Source organism: Hippoglossus stenolepis, chromosome 4 (genome assembly GCF_022539355.2).
Source record: "Hippoglossus stenolepis isolate QCI-W04-F060 chromosome 4, HSTE1.2, whole genome shotgun sequence".
NCBI classification, from domain to species: domain Eukaryota; kingdom Metazoa; phylum Chordata; class Actinopteri; order Pleuronectiformes; family Pleuronectidae; genus Hippoglossus; species Hippoglossus stenolepis.
In genome coordinates this window covers 19,960,020-19,978,626 of record NC_061486.1, presented here as the reverse complement: position 1 = coordinate 19,978,626, position 18,607 = coordinate 19,960,020, and the positions used below count along the sequence as shown (strand labels likewise).

The 18,607-nt window shown below is 40.2% G+C and overlaps 1 protein-coding gene across 3 annotated transcripts in view; it reads left to right on the top strand.

Annotated features, from left to right (window-relative positions):
• The window catches only part of sez6b (seizure related 6 homolog b), a 190,948-nt gene that overhangs the window by 73,445 nt on the left and 98,896 nt on the right, over positions 1 to 18,607 (top strand). For 2 of the 3 annotated variants that reach the window (XM_035155214.2, XM_035155212.2), the window contains exons 2-3: positions 9,375 to 9,968; positions 17,537 to 17,670. In XM_035155214.2, coding sequence (XP_035011105.1) covers positions 9,375 to 9,968; positions 17,537 to 17,670 — 728 coding nt within the window. The remainder of the gene's footprint in view (positions 1 to 9,374; positions 9,969 to 17,536; positions 17,671 to 18,607) is intronic. The other variant, XM_035155213.2, reaches the window with a different exon arrangement.

Here is an 18,607-nt window from a genome sequence, read left to right as displayed (position 1 = left end):
GTATTTGAGAAGGTTCCACCAAGGAAAAGTAGGACATTTTCCAGTTTGGCAACAGTTTGAGCTTATTTCTTCAAAAAATGAAATTAATTGATGCATGCCCTTATAAGATGGCAATCATTTGTGCAGTTTGAACCAATAAGAAAATCTAGGGGAAATGTGTGTGCACAATAGACTTAATAGAATTTGCAGAATGAATGATGGAATAGTTGCAAGAAAAACACAAAACACAACAGTAAAGTAGACTGAGAGCACAGAGCCAAAGACTGCAGTCTCCCAGCCTGATGAGAACTGCATTCCCATCACTGCAACGTGCACACCCAGAGCTGGCTGCCGATCAAGATGGTAAAAACTTTATGGATGTTTTGAAGGCACTCTGACGTGGCAAAACTTCTGCTGGTGCTGCTGATGGAGAGAGGCAGGGAGAGAGTGAGCATGACAGCAAGAGCAAGGCAAAGAGCACAAATTAATGAGAAACAGTGTAATTATAAAAAAATGTATAGATAATATCACTACATCTATTTGGGCTACGGCCACTAGAGGGTTCAGTGAACCCCCTGAAACTACACAAACAGCACCTATGGCAAAATGGTTTTGGTGTTTGCCTAATGTGCCCTGTGAAAGATTGTTCTCAAAAAAAGGGAGCCAATTAAAAAAATGAAATCATCTTGACAACAAAGTTTAGAAGTTATTTCTTCATACACATTTGTGCACATTGGCTATACTCAATTTTTACACTTCCACACTTCCTTAACATATTCAATATAGTTATTAGCCATTAATAGGTTAATAAAAACAAATGTGAACCAAAATATTTTTGCGTATTAATAATTCCTTGAAGAAAGCATTTTTTAAAATTATGTATAAGATTACCTTCAATTTGTAAATCCTCACTATGGCTGAATTAATAAGTTGGGTTTAAGTACTTTTATGGTTAGGAAATGGGCGACAGCAGGTCGTCATGTTTGTAGCAGCTGAAGGTCAGAAGGTGAGTGGTGGTGGGGATTACAAATAACTTACAGAACATAAACCTCCCTTTATGCAGGTCACCTCATGCCCTGATTGGCTATTAATAATGTGAGTTCAAAATCTGTGAAGTAACCAACATCTGTCACATATCTCTCTGTGATCCATTAGGCTAATCAACAAAAATTCCAAATTCAGACTTTGTTTTTAAAGCCAAAGAGATAACAGAGATGGAGGGATAGAAATGCAGTCTCTACTCGCTAAACAATTTGCCATTTCATAATTTAAGCACCTGATGCACAGATGTTTAGAATCACCTTCTAAAATATTATTCTATTCTACTGTAGACATTTTTGCCACAAGCACACACAATTGACCCCTTTCCGCACTACGGTTACACACAGCCATCACCTGCTGGTATCCTTTCAGAGCTTCACGGTCCTCTGTGCTGCCCACACATATTAAGTGGTCAGCCAATCTAGCTGGAGAAGTTGAAATCAAAGAAATCCTATCAAAAGGCACAGGAGGCCTCCTTTCATGTCTGTTTTAGTTCATTCGCAGCGAGACAACTGCTTGATCCAGCAGTTCCTTGCTATAGAGGCTGAATAAATGCTCTATTCGTTCATTCAGGAGACAGATAAAAGTGAATATTCCAGGGTGGGGGGGTCACCCTTCCCCTATGCACTGATGTTGGTTGCTACAATATTTATGTGTATGCAAAATGACATTCAGACTCATGAGTTCTCTTCACAACACATAAACACCTTCATGTACAACAGGCTCATTAAGCCAGAAGGCTGTTTGATACACTTTAGTTGAATGACTGTGGATGGAGTGAGTTTAAAGATAATGATAGTAGTCCAGGTTTTGGACCCATAGGTGGATTCTTTCTCTTTCTGGCCTTCCTCTCTACTACTTCAAACTCCTCTGAACTTTAATGACTGGGATTTGTATTGGTCTCATATTTTATTTCTGGGTAGACTTAAATTCTGTTGTGGCTCTTTGACAGCCCAAGGGAAAATATCAGAGTGTCCCACCCTCTCCCCCTTGCTGCATCAAAAGCAAACTTCTGCTGAGGTCAAGGATGGAGAAACAGAAAACAACAGTATAAACTGTGTCCTTTGTGGTAATGACCATTTAACATGGGCTTAGGCTTGATGTGCTGCTTTGTGATGAATTCTTCAACTGTCAAATGGTTTATGGTTTATTCAAGGTTTATGTTAATCATTTTAAAGCAGAGGCCTTATGACCCTCTTGTTTGACTCCAATCCATGTTGACTGATTTATCAGTTTCTGACTTCACTGTGAAGAGAGAGGGCACAGAGCACTGCTGTGCAAGTATATTGTGATGACAATGTAATCACTGCCTGCATTGTGTTCAGAAGAGCGAAAACCGCGATTTATTTACAGCAGCAGAGTCTCAAGGAGTAGTCTAAGGTGGAAAGAAGAGGAGTAAGACACAAGATAGAGACACCAGAGGCTGGGATCAGATCTAGACACATCCTGTCTGTGGTTAGGTTAAGACAACAGAAGCACTTTGAGTTCTGGGAATATGTTGTGTCTGAAGTCAAGATCATGGCCTTTCCCGCAGTTCAATCGAGTGTTGTGAGAGTAGAAGCATAAAACACACAATGCAGTCATTCTATATGAAAGATTGATGCACTGCAAAATGTGTAATGGAACACTTTTTTTCATGTTATGTACAACTAACAATTATATAGCTGTAAATAGGATTACATTTTTTTTGCTGTATATGGCAAACGCTTTTATAAAGTTGAGTTCTAGTTTTTACAGTTCCCATTCGCACATTCATACAGCTTTTCTATATGAATCACACATCCCATTCTCCCATGGCACAGCCGTCAGCAGCAACTTGGATTTGAGCACATTTCGACATGCTGACTAGAGGAGCCAGGAATCCAACTTAAAATGTTTCAGCTAGCACACTCACTTTACTCAGAGTCCATGCAAATGTCCCCCCCTCTCGGCATTTACGACTTCAGACATGTAACTAGACTATGGAAGTTTATCTTTTTGTTGAGTGGTAAGTCACATAGTTTATCTTCCAATGTTCATATGTCTGGGGAAAATGTTGATATTCCCTATGGCCTCGTTAATTCTGTCTTTGCATTTCCTGCATTACATAAACCGACTGCTAGCTTGTTAAATTGTTAGCTTCTGTCACTTCTACACGTCAAAAGGGACTTTAAAGCTAGGGTTGATGATCCTGGAAAAGCTATCAACAGAAGGCTGCACTTTGAAAATATGTATATGCACGGGCAGGGTCACTGCCAGTCTGTCTGGTGACAGACTGGTGCACCAGCACGTCATTTCATTTGGCCTGCATGAACTTACCAACCCTATATCAATATCGCATCCATGTTGCTGTTGCCTAGCAGCAGTGTTCTTATAACTTTACCACTTGATTGCCAACATACAATTTACACGACTTCCCACGATGTTCTTTGAGTCTTTTTATAGTTTGGAAAAATTATACTGGGAAAAGTGATGTATACTTAAGTACGTTCAAGGCTTAAGGGTAAGGGACAGACTGACAGTCAGCTTTACAACCAGTGACTGATTTTCCTACCTTGCTAATAATGTTGCTTTGAGTGCATCAAACCTTAGAGACATCATGGTGCTTCATCTTCACAACTGAACCCTTAATAAAATGAGTCTGGCAACCTTCATTGCACTTCTAATTAAACTCAAACAATGTCATGTGGTGAACAAGTTAAAGTACTTTTTACTCCTTCGATGCATGGCTGATACATTTGTTCAGCTAAGTTTAGGGTGTTTGTTTCTTCATTAGAAACTGAGTGATGTTGACACTGGAACTTTACAGTTAAATTAGCACACGTGGGTGAGTGGGTTACTGATTTTATCTTCTGCATTAATTCCAAGTGGCATGTGAAGTGTTGCATGTGCAGATATTTGTCTGCAGTGGTTCATTTCAGGATGCCTGTATCCTTTTTCCAAGCCAATTGAAAAGGTGTTAGATAGGTAGGTGATAAAAAACAATTGTGGTTGAAACTCTTAGCAATAAGAATTACCACCATTCTCTCCCGGCAAGAAACCCCACTATACGGCAGAGAATTTCAAAGCCCCCCTCTAAGTTACACTTTGGCAATCCACCTATACACTCTGATCTGCTCAGTGCAGGGGTTTAAATGCTGAATGTACCTATGTTCACTGTCTGTGCAACATAAACCAATTGCCTGAACAATCTTGGAGTACATGTATCAGATTCTTGGTGGTTGCATGTTGACATCATACAGATTGTCTTTTTTGGGGGGGTTTTCACTGCGGTATCAGGAATGTTGAACCATTTTAATGGTGTGTGCTTGCAAGCATATCCTTATTAACATTAACTCAAGAACAATATGCAATAGAACCTAGAAAATTACAGATGTAAGATGATCTGATTAGATATTGGATAAGACCTTGATGCGTCAGTGTGCATTTTAATGAGGATAAACTCAAACACAAGGAGACAAGGACTACTTCTGAATCCTTTGCTAATTCATGTATTAAAGTAGGAGTGACATTCAGCACATGAACCCTCAACCTTGTCCTTAATGCAGCATTTTAACCCTGATTGTCATGTCTTGTTCTCACAATCTGACAATTAAATACATTATAAATATACCCTTGACTTTGGCTGATCTTGAACAGGTTTTCCCCGGTGAGGTACTGAGCACCACCACAGTCATTCAAGATGTGTTACAGGTGATTAGCTTATTTACTCTCTTTGATTTCAATAGTTCTTTTAAAGAGTCCATAGTTGTTACTGAAAGCTCAAGATGTGACCTGCGACAAAACACTGTATTCTTTGCCCACGAAGGCCACCACCTTCTGACAATGTGGTGTAGCTATACACAGCCCATGTAGCCCTGCCTTGGAACATAGCTGTTGCTAACCCAGATTTAACCCAAATCCAGGTCTAAAAATTCCATTCTACTTCTGTAGTATCCCTGAGTTAGAATGACGTTGCTAGGCTACTATTCAAAAGGAGGTTTTTGAAAGCCCCATTTCACATTGGAACCTTTTACTCCTGTTTAGTCTATTTTCAGAGGACAACCTCACAAAGTCCGTGCTAACCTTGCCCTGAAGCAGGTCTAGCAAGTCCTTGGCTAAAGTTGGGGTTAGCCAGGGGATGTGCCAGGATTGTGCCATATGCCTTGGGCTTACAGCTGCCATAGCCCCTCCCTTAGCCCACCAAGTCCAGGGCCAAAAGCTGCCCTTAGCCGGGGGCTAACTGTGTGTGAACCCTAAGGCAACAGGTTCAAGACAACCTCTACGACTTGTTTCTTCTTTGTGAAGTGTGTTCAGTTCAAGTGCAAATGTCAAACGATTGGCTTGCACCCTTCTTATTCCTGCTTCTCTTAATAACCTTACAAACATAAAATTGTATGTGGATGCTGAATTGACTAATAGGGGAACTAAACCAGGATAACTCAGCCTCAGTTTCATTCATGTTGACCATTCTATTTTGCCACCTCTTCAATATGCTCTTAAAAATACACTTGTATTGAACATCATGCCAAAACTAAGACAGCAACAGTTTTACTGTGACAATAATCGGTTTTAGAAAACTATATTTTAGTCATGAAAATTAATGTAACTTGATATACATAACATTAACATGTACAGTATATTAAGGTGGAGCTTGGGTTAGGGTTAGAGTTGTGTGGGCTGTTTTTTTGCTGTCAAACAACTGTGAAAACATTTGTGTCACAACTTCTCAGAGCCCAAGTTGACATATTAAAATGTCTTTTTTTAGCCAAGGCATTGTTTGACACCCAAAATAAAAAAGTAACAAATTAACAAAGTAACATTTGATGATCTGGAGCTTGGCCTTACTTCACTAATTTCTGTTTTAAAAATAATTTTAAAAAAATAATTAATCAAATATTTATGTGATTATGATTATATGATTCACTAAGTGATGATAATTTTAGCTTTAGAAAATGTAACTGCAGTCCATACAAGCAGATAGGAAAATGCGTATAAGAGTAAGTCTATAATTTTACCATTTTTGTGTTCCCTCATTCTGAAAACAAAAAAACACAAAAGCAGAAAACAGCCTTGATAGTGGAGACAAGCTGCTCCTGAGGCATCTGTCATATTTCAAGCAAACACCAGATTTACTTAAATCCAACGGAACTGCCTAAACACACTGCTCACCCAGTGTACATTACCTTTCATACATTTTAGCAGCAGTGTAGAGACGGATCTGCAGTCAGTCATGTTGGCTTCCTGTTTGACATTCATTGTTTTTCTTTTAAATCTACCTGCCAATGTGTCTGCTTCCGTGCAAAGAGCTGTGTGTGTGTGTGTGTGTGTGTGTGTGTGTGTTTGAGAAACGAGGTGCTGGTAGGGAAGTGGCACAACTACAATAAACCCTGATTGTTTGAAGCAGATAGCTATTAGCCAGCAAAGAGTGGGAGCTATTATGGTGGAAATGAAGCATTGTTAAAGAAACATAAGACTTCCCTCAGCGGATGATAGCCTCCTGAAGGGGTCTCAGATTAGATCTCACAGGTGCACTTGGTAGGGAAGCGCTGATCATTACACTGGGAGAATTATAGCGGCTCATCAAATCTCCTCAGGAATGAATATTAAGTCTTATTATGAGGAGGATAGGGAGGGAAGAAACCACTGATGTGAGCAATTTGCAAGAATTGTTTGGATTGTACTGTTTGACGTTCTACAAGGGCTATTCAGTATGCCAATTGACACACAGGGTGGAACAGCACTAATGCACTGCTCCCCATAAAGAAGTGTTGAAAGGAAATATGGCAAAAATTTAGCTCTGAATAATGGAAAGACTTTGTTTTATGGAGTGTGATTGAGCGTCCTGTCTCTGTCCAGAAGGACGAGCAGGTTCTCTCAGCTTGATGTCAGACTGAAGTACAGTGAAGCAGAGCAGTGAAAAGAGAAAGATGAAGAGTGTGACTGGATTTATTCTGTGGTTATGAAGTTATATTTTCTGCTGTCAAATTCACTGCAGTGAAGTAAAAACTTTCAAATTTCAAAGCAGATAAATCAGCGACTCAGGATTTGTGAAAATACCTAATATTGGAAATTCGATTGTACGACAGGCTTGTACAGCACATATACAGTATATACTGATAATGTTCATTTATTCCTCATCAGATTACACTGACATAATTGAAACAAACAATACATTTTCAAAGGTCAAGGAGGATGTAACTTTTGCATTAAGAACTAACAAAAGGCACAAGCTTCAATTATATATTGTGTTCATTTCAAATGTACACAGATTCAACCTGCAACTGTCACAATTGCAGAGAGCAGGTGGATGAATGCAGGAGCAAGGCAGCAGGCAGGTCCAATTCAATTTCTTTTTTTTTTATTGAAAATACAAAATAAGGGGCAGGCCCGGAAGGAAACAAAACTGGCAAACTGAAACTGTCCAGGTAAAAACAACTTGACAGCATGGAGACAAAACTGACAGAGACTATTTAGACAGACGACTCGACTGAGACAGAACTGAGGACTTGACTTAAATACAAACTGAACTGATGACAAACTAGAGACAGGGGGCACAGGACAAACAGGTGAAACAAACTGGAGGCAGGAAGTAAAGAGAACAGAAACACATGAGGGGGATCAAAATCTCACAATATTTATCTAAGAGTTCAGAGCCTAGAGTCATGACAAAACCTTAACAAAGCAGGTTGGCCTACACAGAATTATTAAAACATTAAAATCTACCAACATTGTTACACAATTTATAGTCTCATTCACATTTCTATATGATTTATACCCCAACTTAAACCTAACACAATAATGTTAATGTCTAAAATAAAATAAACTTACACATAGAAAAGGAAAACCCTCCACTTAGTTTGACCCAGTGATGTCATCCATGACATCACCAATACTATAAAATATCAGGAAACGCTCAGTGGCCTCCTCCCAAACAATGGTGCTGCAAAGCGGTGTGAACAAAGGAAACATAAGGTAACTTGAACTGACTTTTGACTTTGTGTTTTTATGGAATCAACTTTTGTTCTCTGATGATTGTACCTGGGATAGTAAGTTGTGCATCATTAGCAGCAAGATGGTGGATAGTACAAATTAACTTGTGTTTGTCATGGCAGTTATTTGTCTTCAGACCTCTAATTTCTTCCCTCATGTGCCTGTCATCATGGTTTGCTTTGTGGTTCCATCTAGGAACGACTTTTGTGAACCAATTTATTCTTGGTTGAAACACTCCAAACGGTTCTAAATTAAGTGCAAGAACCAGACAGGAACCTGTTCTATGTTTGTGGAAATGATGTGTGAGACAAATACAAATTGATGAGAGCCTTAAAGCTGCCTCTGCATCATTACATAATTCAGAGGCCCTGTGTTTTACCTTTATTGTGGTTTTAATGATTTTGTGTTTTGTAAAATTACCAAATCTTTCTGATTCAGGGGCTGAAGGCAAAATATACTAAAGCTGTCATGTCTATCTTTTCATTCAGTGTGGTCTGCTCTGTGCTCTGTGCATGACAGGTACTAAAAGGCAACTAGATGTGTTCACACAATATTTCTTAGAGGGTAAAAAGACTGGGGGAGCACCTGTACGACGTGTTCTTCGAACATTGTCTATAAATAAGTCTTCAAAGCTCTTCTGAACAGCCGCACTCAAATGCAAGATAAGAAGCCAACTCTCAATCACATGAGATAAAATAGGGCCAATGTCTCGTCAAAGGATTTCATGATGTACAGAATGAATAATTCACACCTCCACATCTCTGGTCTTTTGGGGTAATTGATTGACAATCTGAATAATCGGAAGAAGTTATCAATGATTTAAAAAAAAACAATAATAAAGCCTTAATAATTTTACCTATGTGGCACTTCAACATACAGCGTGAAAACTCATTGGTCACATTTGCTGTTTTAGGTGAAAAACTACCATTTACAGAAAAATCCAAATGCCCTATTGTGTCCTTAACATAATGAAATTTAATTTAATGCATATAACACACAACATGGCTGAATTTAGAATAAAACAAATTGTGATGAAAAAGTTAATAATAGTAAATAAGATATAAATATTTCAATTACTGCCCTTAAGTGGAAAAGAGACAGTCAAGTAAAAAGGTAGCAAGTCACTATGTTCAGTTTGTTAGAAATTGGTAGATTAAGATGTTTCTGGCTTGATGGTCCCTTGGTTTCTGGCTCTAGCACCCTCCTCCATCATTATCCCATTGAAAATGGGATTGGCAGAGTGCTCAATGGCTGTGGGTGGAGTGGTTCTGAGCCACAGCAGAGAGCAGGCAGGAGAATGAAGCCAGACATCTCTGCACCTGCTTGGCCAAGTGATTATTGAGTCTGTGATGTGAATCAATAATCTTCAAAACATACGTATTATTCTCTTTCATTCTCTGCAGCCTCTGCCTCTGAGGATGCTCAATCTATCACCCCGGGGGGCCCTCCGGAGAGCAGGGCCAGCTTGTACTCCACCACCCAGGACACGGACAGGAGACTCCCCGTGGTCACCACCGCCCCGCCTCTCAACATCCTGAACCACCACCCTCTCTACAGAAATCCCCCACAACACCAGGCACCACTCGGCCCTCATGGTCAGCCAAACTACTTTGAAGACAGCGGAGAATCCAGCTCACACCCCAGCACTCGTACCTCCCCCACCGTACCATCCGGGACTGCACACTCCGCTCCACATAATGCTGATGATAGGGCTTCAGGTGAGAGTGCCAAAGGCTCCAGCATGCAAACAACCCTTGTCATGCATGCATTAGAAGCCACTTCTCACTCCAACACCCCCGTTACAGCCACCAGAGTGGTTGTAAAGGATCCAGGACATGTTTCCACCATCACCTCTGCTACTGCTACAAAGGAGAACCATGTCGTGAGGCCAGATCAGCCTGGACCGAGGCAGAATGTGAGACCAGGCGGAAACGAAGAGGAGACAACCACCACCACTATCACTACCACCACCATAATCACCACAATGCAAAGTCCAGGTATAACACATTCTTACACTTATTTTAACTGTACCCATTGACCACTTTATTAGGAACACCTGTGCACCGGCTTATTCAGGCAATTATCAGCCAATGATATGGTGGTATAGTGGCAGCATCAAATCCCGCAGATACAGGTCCGGAGCTTCGGTTAGTGGACACATCAACTTCACATTAAAGTAGAATACAAGATGTGTGATCTCAGTGACTTTGACTGTGACTATGATTGTTTGTTCCAGACAAGCTGATTTGATTATTTCTGAAACTGCCGATTTTCTGGATTTTCTCCAAAAAAACAGTCAATGAGCAGCGCGGTTAGCAAAGGCAACATGTCATTGAGAGACATCAATAAATGGTCAGAGATATTGCAAATGTCTGGAAGGGTAACTAAGATGGCCGTTCTTTACAACTGTGGTGAGAAGAAAAGCATGGTTGTGCACATGGCACACTGTGGGGCCACCGTTTGAAAGCCACAGTTTGGCCCCATGAATCTCTCTGTGGCCTCTGTTTATAAGCTTCTAAGGATGCTCCTAGATGTTAATTAATTAAAAACTGGTGACCTTCCCAGTGAATCCAGTTGAAACTTTGGGATTTAATAGAGCAGGAAAAGGAGAGAACACAAAGAGCAAATGGAGTGTCCAGGGAGTATAAACTGTCTTTAATGTGAAATACAATATTGAACAAACTGCTGTTGTGTATGTGTGTGTGTGTGTGTGTGTGTGTGTGTGTGTGTGTGTGTGTGTGTGTGTGTGTGTGTGTGTGTGTGTGTGGGGTGAAACGAGAGCCAGTTGTGATGTGCTGTGTTGGGGGAAGTGTGTTTGTGTGGGTGGGTGTGGGTGGGGGAGTCTTATCAAAACTGAAAGAAATATAGAAAAAAAAGTTTCATTTCTCATTGGAGTGATTCATTTCAACATGAAGCCAGACCGCTCCTGCCAAGCTTGAATTGTTCCCTGGAGGAACCGTTCTGTAAATCATAAAGCACTGTCTACGAGATGCACTGGATCTTCTTGACTGTGCAGAAACGGTGACTCTTCAGCCTATTCAGTTTGGGCCAAAAGAGGACATCGCAGGGAGCAATATCCGTCAGTTCAGGTTGTACGCTCCAGGTGTCCTCTCTCAGTTGCCCTACAGCAGCAGTACTGTACAGTATGACCCTATCGGACAGTCCTACAAAGGTCAAACAAAAGGAGCCTGCCTCAAATTAATAATTACAGAATAGAATTGACATGTTATGTACCCTTTCATATTTTTTCATCACAACAATTCGATCATGTTGTTGTGCTTACTGTACATTCTAAAATGCCTGTAAATGGCCCAGTCCACCACACCTCTATTTGGTAATGAAGGTCCGCAACCAGCTTTGTAGTCTTGAGTTTGATCCAAGATAAATCAACTTACACGATCAAAGATGTTTTTTTTATACTTGACATTATACAACTGTTATCACAGGCTGAGTAACCATGACTACTACTGATCTACGTGTTCACAGTCAGTGGCATGCTCCTTGACTTGGCTGGTGTTTGCCATTTGCTTTTTAAACTCGACATTTCCTTCATCTTTACCGCTTCTCTTTATAATCAGCAGTGATATATATGCCAATATGAACAGGCATTACAGTTGTCTCAAAAGTTTAATAAAGCAAAAAGCTTAAATTAGCACCCTGCACTTGGATGTCTCCGCCAACCAATGCAGTTTCACACCACATACACTCTTTTCCAGACACATATGAGGTCACCATGCCCTTGAACTTTGACCACTGATTTCTAATCAGTAAATCTTTGAGTAAATCTTTGAGTTTTAAAGGTCCAACAAGGAACTTCTCATTCTCGTTGATTTTGCCGCCTCTGTGTACAAAAGCAGTAGTGTTTCCACTGTCACTTGTCGCAAAAACCTCGGTCTGATCATGTGCCTTTGTTTGGGAAGGACTGAAAAAAAGGCACATATAGCAAGTTCTTGAAACACACCAACAAAAACACTGCGACACTGCAGCTCTCTTTTGTTTTTAATTTAATAATATTACATGAAACATGGACTGCATCAGTTTACATCCTCTCTGCTCCAAATGCAGACTGAGAGAGTGATGTACCAAAGTGCGACGAGGTGGGGGGGTTCAAAGATCAAAATGCTCAATATATTCATATAAAAATAAAGATACATAAAATATAAACCAATTTGACTGTATAGACAATCTTCTAACAATATTAGAACATAACCATTGAGTATTTACACAGGTACAAGAAATCCATACTTACCCCTCCTCTTGTGGGCAAATGGAACATCCAACCCGGGACAATACCAAGTCACTCAATGTATGGGGGCTTAAAGTTGGCTGAAATGTTAAACCACACTATCACACACAGCTGTTTGCAGGATGCTAAGCGATGAGGTAATGTATCGAAATTCTCATTCTGATCTCAACCATCTTGTTTGTAAGAGACCTGGAGCTGGCGAGGAACAGACTCTGGAGTGCTGGTTTGTACGGGTTACCCTTAAGCCTAGCCCATAGCCTAGCCCATAGCCTAGCCCATAGCCTAGCCCATAGCCTAGCCCATAGCCTAGCCCATAGCCTGGCCCGCTTCCCAGCTTCTGTTTCCTCTCCCTCTGCCTAAACATGGGCCTGTGCAAAATTGCCGCCTCATGACACATCATGACACGTACGCTTCAGCCAATTTTGTTCTCACCACCTTGTGTATGTCTATTCTAAATTGACAAGTGCGTGTCCTCTATCTGTAATTAGCATACTGCAATGCCTCTATATGTCTATATAAGGACATCCGTTTAGGTATAAGAGATTCCACAACAGCAGGTTGTGTAGGAGGTGGAAGCCACAAAGGGCACAATTTTCTGTAGTGTGTCCTCCGGAGTGACCATGTTAAAAAAAAAATTAAGCCTGGGCTGCAACAACTGAGGCGGTGAATGCTGTGTCCCCTAAGGTTCAGATGGTGGCACAAGTCAAAAAAAAAGACTGACATCAAAGTTGATGGCAAAAAACGAATCACAGACCAGAAAAAAAAACAAGGAAACAGGAGAATGAAATTGCGACAGGAAAAGAAAACATTGAGAAACACTGAAACAGTTAATGTATGTCCTCGCAAATAAACAATCGTATGAATATGTGTGTGTGTCATTTGCTTCAGAAATATTAGGATAAACCCATAAGGAAAAGTAAATTATTTCACATTCAGTATACATTTTGCAGGAAGGCATTTTAACTTACCATCATTAAAGACACTGCATTAAGGCGTAGTGAGTCAGCACTGCAGCCCTGCCAGGAAGCCCCACATTTGGCTGTGGGTCTTCGTGCCTGTCTGGTTGTGGTTCTGCTCCGGGTGGTAAGGGGATGCCATGAGCCATAGCTGGGTTGTGCAGGACACACCATGCCAGGATAATTCTGCACCTTCTCAGGTGTATAAAGGCGCTTTCCCCCAGCTGTGTCCAAGCACATCTCACAACGCTTGAGCTGCCCAGATGTGCGCTCTATCAAAGCGCGTGTGTGGGCATGAATGTCATCGTAGCCTACAAACAAATTTAGGTAAGAACATTTTGATGAATCCCAGCTTTGGGCATCGAACGTTCGTAGGCACGGTTTAAGCTCAGATTTGTGCAGATGCACTCTTGTGAATGAGGCTCATTGAGAGGTCACAGTGACCTTGAAGAATTGAACATTTGAAGAACACGGAAAAATGATGCCTCCTGCCAGCAGCTATTGCCATAAAAAACACATTTGGATCCTTTTGTGTTCCACACAGTGTCTTATTGCTTCCATGACATTGAGAAACACATATGTCAGAATCACAGCATAACGTAAAATGTTGATTGTTATTGCAAGATATTTTCACATTATAACGTAATAAGTTCCTATATTTTGTTACGTCATTTGTAATTTAATTAACATGGCTCAATTACACAATCTGATAAAGTCTTCTTCATGCCTGGGTTGAGACATGGCGAGATTCTGCTGTTAATGAGCATGAAGGATGATATTGTGATAAGAAGACAGATGAGTCTGAACTCCTGGAGGTAGCATCATTTCTGACTGATCAGCTGGAGGGGCACAGACTTCTCTACATGATATGAGAAATGGTGTCACCTTTAAACCTTCATTACATGAAGTATTTCACATTATAACACAAGAAGTTTGCTTGTCAAAATATTATTTGTTGTTTTAACCATAACTGGTCTATAACCTGTTCTATTATTGAAAAGATATGGATGATGAAGGTCCTCTAATCATGAATACGTACTTTATATATATCATTTATTAAATATTTTATTAGAAATATCAACCCATGAAATGTCATCTTCTAAATATTTATTCTGAAGAATCTTTCAAAACTGAGATACATACCCACCACAGCAGTCCTCTTTCTCTATCGAGACTTCATCAAAGGATGTTTTTCTCTTTTGAGTGCACTCACGCTGTCTCCACACACTAAACTAATATTGTATCTACTTGCATCTCTCACCACCACACAGCCATGGGGCTGAAATAAATTACAACAGCACTAGTGCATCACCAACCCTTAATCAAGAGGTCCAAACAGGGACCTCAGCATAACACCCTGAAATTAAGAGAGTGGACGGGGAAAATAAATATCAGGCTGGTGATTTCTTGGTGGACTTTGTAGGAAGAGCAAGAAGGGAGTAGCTTAATTAATCAGCTCATCTGTGTGCAGCGTGACAGCATGTACAAAGTACAGACAGGCAGTACTGTCTGCTAAATCCAAATGAAGCCTGGGCAAGTCAAAGCTGGGGGATGTCTTCCTTCAACTTCTGTCTCATTTCTCTATGGGTTAATGTTGCCTATACTCCTGATCTATTTCTCTCAGACAAGTCCACTGTCCTTCACTGTCAAACCTGTCCTTTCACAGTCTCCACTAGTGTTTAATCCCAGAAAATGCGATTCCAGAAACTCTGGTTAAAAAAAATGTTCTAATCTTAAACCATATAAGCTAATATATAGAAAACTATCTTTAGAATGCGAACTATATACAACTGAAATGTTGCAATTCCTCCCGTGTGGATGTAATTGTTAAATTTTGCAGTCGGTAACCATTGAAAACATGTCCTTTTATATCAAATTAGTTAATATTTGCAGGAACACGAATGACTTCATTCCAATTGCTTGTAGACAAGTTTGCTATAGATGGGTCACATTCCACTTTTTGCTTCCAAGGACAACCATGCTGAACACAATAACAGGTAGGGATGGCATCTGATGATCTGACAGGACCAGAGTTTTTGGCAAGCAGGACATTCTGAGAAACATATTGTGTTACTTTTGGCTGACCACAACAGCAAGAAATGCTGGCAGAGATGGCAGTACGCGGCAGATTACATCCAGCAGTAGTATATCTCGAAGCAGCACTGAAGAAAGATGGTCATTATCTCCATATTTCCCTCCGCTACTGTTGCAAAGTTCAAGCTGCATCAGAGGTTTATGTTAATTTTTTCCTAATGTCTATTACCATAGTGTAACCACTCTGGTGAGAACTGAGACTCAGGTACAGAGAAATTCATGGGAGCAAAAGTAGAATTAAAAACAGTAAGGTCTGTACACACACAATAAGTCATGCACAGATAAGTAATCTGATAAAGGCAAACAGTGTCAGACTGGGATAAAGTCCAAGAAACCAACCAGAAAAATAAACCCTGAGGGCCGACATGAGGAAGCAAAGCAATGTACACTGTACACTGTGGAAAAACACAAACTGAGAGAGAGCATAGGAACACATGGCAATATATAAACAAGTTGAACCCTTTGGTTAGGTTGGGAACCCATGTTGCAGAGTTGTTTGAAATATGTCCCATGTGTTTTAATGATAGCTGTAGATGTACTTTTAATACAAGTATATTTCTTGAGATTTCAGGACAGCACACATAATGTCTCATTTTTCAAGAAACGTATTAATCCCTAAAATCGTCCATGCTTCTCGCTAGCAGTTGACAAACACTCACCAGTAGGCTACCTCTTGGGGGAATGATACGTTTTATCATTCAAATGTAATTCAGTACATTAAGCAATGCATCTCAATTCTCTCAGTTTGTACCATATGTCTCTGACTTGATCCCTGAGCTGGTTCTGAATCAGTTTCTGTGCTGATTCTTTTTCTTCACACCTTAAATCACTTCCACTCAGATTACTCTCAGTGTTTCTGTCTCAACCGTTGCATCCCAAGTTTCTTCCTCTCCCCTGTCTCCTCTCTCGCACATTCACTCACTCAAGCTTCCTCTAACTAGATCAAGCACATGTCAAACTTGCATGGTGTTAATTACAGTAGTGGTGAATGAATAACATAATGTAGGCGGCTGCCGTATTTAGTCTGCATACTACTTAATTGCAAATGTTTAACCCTTGTAACCTTGTTATCACTGAACTCTACCTGCACCTGGTTTTCCTGTAAGCAACAGAGCTCCACAAACTGTTTAACCATGGACATTCTATCTCACAGCAGAAGTTTGCCAGGAGCAGGGTATAAAATGAGTGTATTAATAATTAAATATTCTTTGTTAGTGGGTAATTTTGTTTGACTGACACAGTGGTTCCATTTGTGGAAAAGCAATACCAAAGACAAGATAATCAAACTTTTGTTTTGGAAATCTTTATCTTTGAATTTCCACAAGTCGTGCAGACTGAGCTGCATCGTTCCAACTTAAAACAAAGACAACCATCCAAGAATTTGCAGAAGAGAGTGAGAGAGGGAGTTTTAACACAGTTGTAAACGGCTCAATTTGATTTGAGTGTTAGGGTAAACTGTGTTTATGTGTCTTCAGCCTCGGCTGCAGCCCCTAGCAAGATGAGCCACATGAACAACAGACCAATCCAATTGAAGCAATGTTTTTATATGGGATTTACAATCATACAGCATATGAAGCCCGTTATCCCTCATTTGATTTGAAGGCGCCAAGCAAGGCAGACATATCATAAATATCATGTGTACACCACTTTATAGACCCAGGACATTCCATGTCTGTCTGCCAGTTCTGACTACCAAATGTATAAATTGATAATATTAATAGTTTGCCAGAAATAATACACTGATAATTTTGCTGATGTCAGAATGTTGTTACAAGGGATTCAAATTTAAAATTTGGTGTTACACAACAGGTCCGTCAATCACAATCAAGTGCTCTTATTTCTGGAAAAAAATGAGGCTCAGCTATGACAACGGATCTCAATTTGGCTTGAGAAATACCAATAATTTCCAAAATGACATATAAAGGTCTTTAGAATAACTGAAATAAGGTTATGGTTGGTAGAAGATCACGGTCATGGTTTAGAGAAACAGACAACTGTTGGTGGGATTTGGTCTCAGTGCTGTTTCAGGAAGCATTCATTGTTGCCATGTATACATTTATCAGGAAAAAGCTCCAGTCATAAACAGCCTGAGATTGCTGCTTTTTCTTGTGTAAATGGCAATGAATGGTGTACTAGCATGTGTGTGTGTGTGTGTGTGTGTGTGTGTGTGTGTGTGTGTGTGTGTGTGTGTGTGTGTGTGTGTGTGTGTTTGTGTGTCCTTACTGCTTCCATCACGGTAATCTCTATGCTGCTGTGTTTGTCCTTGCAGTTCCCTGCCAACTGAACCTGACCGGCCCAGAAGGATACATAGAGGCTCCACCACAGTCCAGTTTGGCCTTTCACTCCACTATGGACTGCAGCTACATCATCACCGTCTATCTGGGCTATGGAGTGGAGGTCCAGGTAAGAACCAGGCTTACATCCATTAATCCAGTTATTCTACTGATACCCACTGACAAAAATTATCAAATGGATTTTAATTACAACTCTTATACTCTACATACTACTGTAATCATTCACAGTATTAAACAACCAGGATTGGACTCAGTAGTGCACATGACAAGGCCTAAGAGCCCCCTTAAATTCAATCAAGCCTTAGTAAAAAGCACACACTCATGGATATCAGTCTGAGTCATCAAGATCTCTGCATTATTTCTCAAGAAATTCACAAAAATGTAGAAAAACATCTTGCATGTTGAAAAAAAAAAAAATTAGGTTGAAAACATTTAAATAGAAAACATATCAACTTAATATAAACAGGAATGAAAATACAACATCTTTGCCCTTAGGATCAAATTTGTAACTCTGTAAATGTTTTTGACTACTAAGAATCTGTTACGGACACAACCTCAAAAGTTAACTTGACTCAACCCAACACACAAGGATGAACCCATACCAGAGTTATGGTCAAAGCAAAAAAAAAGGTTTAGTTAACAGATGAAAATATATGTTGTTAAATTAAACTGTGGACGTGTGGAAGTCTGACCAAAAAGGGCAAAACGTGTGAAGATCTGGGCAAACCACCTGAATGAAAAATATACCTGAGTGAAAAAACGAAACAAACCGAAAATTGGTAAACCAGACTCCCAACTCAAAAGGAAACAAAGGATAGGAAGTGTGTCAGAATGACAGACGCTCCTGGCTCTCAAACAGCTCCTCCTTTCCAGCCTCCCTTAAATCACCCTCCACGTACTCACACTTGTCACGCGTAGCTGAGAGATGAGGTGACGAAAATAATCTTATTCAAAATAATTCAACCTAAAAACAGAATAAATCTCCGCCTAGATAGTGGTTTGCAAACCCCTGGGGTGTGGACCAGTACTTGGATTGCCACAAGGCT